Here is a 5942-nt window from a genome sequence, read left to right on the forward strand (position 1 = left end):
ATGTTTTGAAACTGGCCATGGTAGTAGCGATAGTGTTAGAGCAGATACTCTATTGCAACTGTCTGCCATCATAAACATTCTTGTCGCTTCAATGTGATTTCAATAAAAATATTATATAAAATAGCTTTTTTTTTTGTTTTTTTGCTTTCCTACTTCTCACACAGAACTGTTTTCTTGTCTGATTCAACTACCTAACTTTTTACTTCTTGTGCCTATCTTGTTTATTTATTCATGGCAAAATCAGAGAAGGAAAGGCTTTACCCATAACTTTCTACTGAGCCTTCAAATATAGCGGAGTGAAGGAGAAACTAAGATGTCTAAATTATCCTCACATCTGAGACTTAATTGGAATACTTGCAATATAGTATGCTTTACTAAAGACACTGAAAGGGCAGTTGATGATAAGTCTAAGCAACAGATTAACTCTACCACCTAAAAGTGAGTAGAATTGGTCCAACGGGCTTCTACACAACTTTCATCATCCTGATTTCATTCATAAGGTTTGAGGTTAGAGTCAGCCCAGGGATATGGGAAAAAATATTTCCCAAGGTGCTGCACATTGGGATCAAACCTGGAACCATGATTACAAAGAGAACTGCTAAACTACACAGCTATATGTGTGTCTACATCCTTTTTTTTTTTTCCTGCGTGGATTCCTGGGTTGAGGAAAAAGATATTTCCCAAGGTGTTGCACACTAGAATCAAACCTGGAACCATGTGATTACCAAATGAACTGCTAAACTATATAGCTATAAGTGTGTTTATATTGTTTCTTGTTACAACAATTCTATTTTTTTTCCTGCAAAGTATCCACTGCAGATCTTCAAAACATTTATCAGTTACATTAAAATGTATCTCTCTCCATGGTTTATACAAGTGGATATAGCTACTTTTCTTTTGTTTTTTGTATTACCATTTCCTTGTAATAACCAGTTCAACAAGACAGCAGCAAGTTCAAGTTATTGAACTGTAGGTTTTATACAAGAGATAGGTAAAATATTGATATCTTTTTAACATGACATTAAAAAAAAATGGGAATTTCCAGCTGAATTAATCCCAATATATATTTAGTAGATGTGAGCAAGCATGGCTGTATGGTTAAAAAAGGTTACTTCACAACACTTGGTTCAATGCCATTGCCTGGCAAGTGTCTTCTACTATAGCTTTGGACCAACCAAAGCCTTGTGAGTGGATTGAGTAAACAGAAACTGAAAGAAGCTCATCATGTGTATGTATAAATATATGTGTGAGAGTGGGTATCCCCTTGTCTTCACATTGTAAATGAGTGCCACCCTCATACAAGCAGTGTCCTTTGTATCTAATTTTTCATGTAAACATGTGCAGCCATGAGAAAATATTTATTACCTTACTGGGAAGCAGTGAAGGGTTGGTGATAGAAAGGACATCAGCCTGAAGAAAATTTGCAAATTTTGTCTGACCCATGTGAACATGGAAAAGTAGACATTAAAATGATGAGGAGGGTGTAATTACTTCTACGAACAGTTCCATAGACCACAAGAAGATAAATGACACTAAAAACATTGTACTATGCCTTTGGGCAAGGTATTTAATTCTTGCCTTGCTTTCTACTTGGTATTATTCTTACTAAGGCATTGGAGCTGGCAGAATTGTTAGTGTGGTGTATGCATGCGAGTAGAAGTAATCGGCTTACCTCAGTTTTCCTTCCTTTGCACGAGTCTGTCCTGCGGTATCCGATCCTCGCGGCTCGCCTGACCCAAAGAACACTAGAAATAGCAGCTACTTCTCCCAACACCTAGACAATCACTTGGCACGTCCTCTCCTCACAACAACCCCGTTCGAAAAGGGCACGAAATCCCGATTGAGGCTCCCTTGGCCCTTCTTCCTCTTCCGGTCAGCTCGCCCTTCTGGTCAGAGGTCAGTTCCCCAGTTGCTGACGTCATACCACAGTTAGCACACCAGGCAAAATGCTCAATGGCATTTCATCCACCTGTACATTCTGAGTTCAAATTCCGCTGAGATTGACTTTGCCTTTCATCCTTTTGGAGTCAATAAAATAAGTGCCAGTTGAGCATCAAGATCAGTTTTTCTTTTTTTTCTTTTGGGGCTGATGTAATCAACTGGTCCCCTTTCCCTAAATTTCAAGCCTTGTGCCTATAATAGAAAGAATTATTATTATTACTACCTGAAGAAAGGGTCTGTGACCATGGCCTTTACAGGCCAACAAAAGTCATATGATTAATGTTCCTCTTGAACAATTACAAGTCAACAACTGCAGGAAAGGAATTCCATCTCAGAGAGGAATGTTTAGAAACAGAAAGGATGTCTAGCAGTAAAATTTCTATTACTCCAAGAGTATGAAATTGTTTCAATTTGATAAAAATAAAAATAAACAAAACTAACTCTTGGTATCAATGAAAATTCATAGAACAAAACAGGAATGTGATGGGTTTTTTTAAGAATATTTTTAATGAAAATATATGGGTTTGTGTACAGTATCTTCCTCAACAGTGATTTTACAACTTTCATCAGTGAAAAAGATTGGTTGTTTCTTCTGCTCTTGGTTTTCACTAATTTCTTTTGGTAGTACTTTCCAAGTAAATGCACCATGGCGCTACATGTGGGATAAAGAAATTGTTAAAATTAAATACATTGTCTATTATATTGTGTTAGTTTCTAATACCATCTCTTATCTAATTCAAGACTTCATTAAAGGAATCTGATTTTAGGTGACCTCTTCAGTAAATTATTAGTTTATACAAGATTAAATCTGAATCTTTACTGTCAAAAAGACTAAGTCTACCTATATTCCTTCTTTCTAGCATCAGGTCAATGAATAGCTTCTGGTAACTTTCTTGACATACAAATTTTGTGTGAGATACAAAGGTAGTTTCCCTCTGCTTTCCTTTGGATGCGGTGTTCCAATGTGATATCTACTCCTTTCATCAATCAAGTAACAATCAAGCTAGACCTCCATTTTATGGGAATAGTGATGTGGTCAATTTAGTTTTCTAATTTACCAATCTGGTGGCATTTGTGTCACTTTATGGATTGGAAATAAACCGCTGCTAACAAGATGGTAAAAAGACGTGCAAAGAAAGACAAAAGAGCCTACCATGAGAATTGTCATCAATGATGCCAGCATGGGAAATGACATTAAATAATGATGATGATGTAGTAGTAGTAGTAGAGAAAGCTTCACAAAAAGGAAATTGCAGAATCCTGTACAATATCTCAATATTAACTGAAATATGTTCGAGTAGATCCAAACCAGTTAAAAGCACATTAGAATAGCAAATAACAAAGGCATCAGAGAAGAGAAGATGGACTGAACGCTTCCTTAAACTGTTCAGCAGGCCCCTACCCATATGCAGATCCCCATTGTCTACTCTTGCCTCCAAAAAACATAAATGTTGAACTGCCTATAAAGAATAAAATCATAAAATCCTCCAGAGATGTTGAAAATCAGAAAAGCAGCAGGACCAGGTTTCCACATGAATTTGCTAGGTCACTCCCCACCCCCTACTAAAGCAAATATGGATGGAAGGCAGAGTGTTCAAGGAATGGAAGAAAGGCTATCTGATGAAAGTACCAATAAAAGTGAGAGTAAGAACTGGTGAGGTATCATGCTTCAGTCAGTATCAAGCAAGGTACTTGTGAAAATCACTTTTGAAAGACTGAAAAATTCCATACAAGGCATATTAAGAGCAGAGTAAGCATGAATTATGGAGGGATAGTTTTATAACCAGAATCTTACACTTTTGATTATCACTGAACAGTTACAAAAATAACAGGCTCCTCTCTTTCTCAGCTTCAGCTTTGGAAAAGATTTTGATAATATTAACAGGAAAGTGATTTAAGGTCTACTACACCATTACAGAATTTTCATCGTGCTCACTAATATCATTCAGTAGTTGTATAAGGATGTCCATTGTAAAGTGATACACAATAGGAGTTGCTGAAACTGTTCCAAGTAAAATGAGGTGTGAAGCACAAGTGCTTGTTATCACCAATGATCTTGACAGCAATTTACTGGGTAATATGTCAAACTATGCAGGCTGAAAGTGCAAGTCTGCAGTAGACAGAAGAGCAGATGATTGAGGATCTAGACTATAGAGAAGACTTCAATATTTCAAAGTCTGTCATGAAAGCAAAAGCTCTATCTAGACATTAAACCAAGAATTTTCAATAGCAATATCAAATCTGTCCTGCTGTATCGTGCCAAGTCTGCATATATTCTCAGAAAGCTGTAGGAATTCATAAAGAGGTGCCTCTGAAATATCCTAAATATTAGATTTCTAGAAATTATGAATAACAAAGACCTCTGGAATCCTTTGAAATGGTGGTCAATATGTTAAAAAGATCAGTGGGGAGCTTCAAACCCTCAATGCTTTTTGGCTAGGACTGGCATACTATATAAAACATCAATCTTCAGTTTTTGTATATTAGAGGGCTCTGCTGACATTTCTTTGATTGGGCCCCATACTTCCTAGCACCAACCCTGTGTGTATATGTACCCTTGTCTTTACATGATGTGATGATTGTAAATAAGCATCATTATTCAAGCAATTTTGTTTGTTTTCAGTCTTCCATGAAAAACATGTCTGGCCATGAGGAAATATGACCTTGCATGGAAGCAAGTGAGGGTTGGTGGCAGTAAAGGCATCTGGCCAAAGATAATCTGCCTCAAGGAATTGTCTAACCTATGCAAGCATACAAAAGTGGACATTAAATGATGATGATGATGATGTGACTTAAAAGAGATTTTTCTGCTGCTTCTAGCTCTCAAGAAATCACATAGAAATTCTGTTGTCACCATATTTCTGTTGAATTACACACTGAAACACATTACCTTTGTTTCAATTACTTTTGAAAATGAAGAATTTAGTAAAATAACTTTGTCATTATTAAACTGGTGCTTGAAACATAAATTAACATGAAATTTTGATGGATGGTTTTATATTCTATGAAGTTTGCTTCATAGAACCAAGGGCAGATTGGTATCAAAAGAATTAAACTCTAAAGGAACATTCACATAGAAAATATACTATCAAATGGCATAGTGAAACAATCCATAGCAATGGTAACTCACCTTTCCACGGATGGGGTAGTTTGTCTTTTTCCGACAATCATAGCAATGTTCATAGGAAATCTTTTCACTTAAACTACCATCTGTCTTGTCCCATGGGGCTTTCAGTTTGTCTGTAATAGCAAGTAATAAACCATTGATTATTTTAATGAGACAAAGGGTTATAATTTCCTTGCTTATAAGGGAAACGTTTTACCAACTGAATAACCTAAATATATTACTGGTGTTCACTTTATCAATTCTGAAACCACAGTCAAGACCACTTCTAATCAACAAAGGACATGATGAGCAAATGAGATAAGTGACATGTCTGTAACTGTGCCTAGTGAAATTACAAGTTGTAGGTGATAGATGATGTCTCGAATTTTACATTGATTTTACATTGATTTTAAACCCAGATTACATATCTGCTATCTTATACCTGGTTCAGCCATTGGACTGTGGCTATGTTTGGGCACCATCTTGAAAGGTTTTTAGTCAAAAAATCTACACCAGCACTTTTTCTTTAAGGTTCTGTGGACATAAACAAAGTAACATCAATTGTCAAGTGGTATGGGATAGGGACAGACAGACCCCCCTCCACCACACACACATATATATATTCTTTTATTCTTTTACTTGTTTCAGTCATTTGACTGCAGCCATGCTGAAACACCCTCTTAAAGGTGAAGAAACTGACCCCAGGACTTATTCTTTGTAAGCGTAGCACTTATTCTATTGGCTCTTTTGTTGAACCACTAAGTTACGGGAACATAAACACCCCAGCATCAATTGTTAAGCGATGGTGGGGGAACAAACACAGACACACACACACACACATAAATATATGTATATATATATATATATATATGACGGGCTTCTTTCAGTTTCCATC

The 5942-nt window shown here is 36.4% G+C and overlaps 1 protein-coding gene across 2 annotated transcripts in view; it reads right to left on the reverse strand.

Annotated features, from left to right (window-relative positions):
• Positions 1-2422: 2422 nt before the first annotated feature.
• LOC106879401 (ciliary microtubule inner protein 6) overlaps positions 2423-5942 on the reverse strand; it is a 50510-nt gene continuing 46990 nt past the window's right edge. For both annotated transcript variants that reach the window (XM_089360582.1, XM_014928944.3), the window contains exons 3-4: positions 5072-5181; positions 2423-2593 (exon numbers count right to left, since the gene is read on the reverse strand). In XM_089360582.1, the coding sequence (XP_089216708.1) occupies positions 2447-2593; positions 5072-5181 (257 nt within the window). In that variant the 3' untranslated portion in view covers positions 2423-2446. The remainder of the gene's footprint in view (positions 2594-5071; positions 5182-5942) is intronic.

Source organism: Octopus bimaculoides, chromosome 11 (assembly GCF_046866305.1).
Source record: "Octopus bimaculoides isolate indiv1 chromosome 11, ASM4686630v1, whole genome shotgun sequence".
Lineage (NCBI taxonomy): Eukaryota > Metazoa > Mollusca > Cephalopoda > Octopoda > Octopodidae > Octopus > Octopus bimaculoides.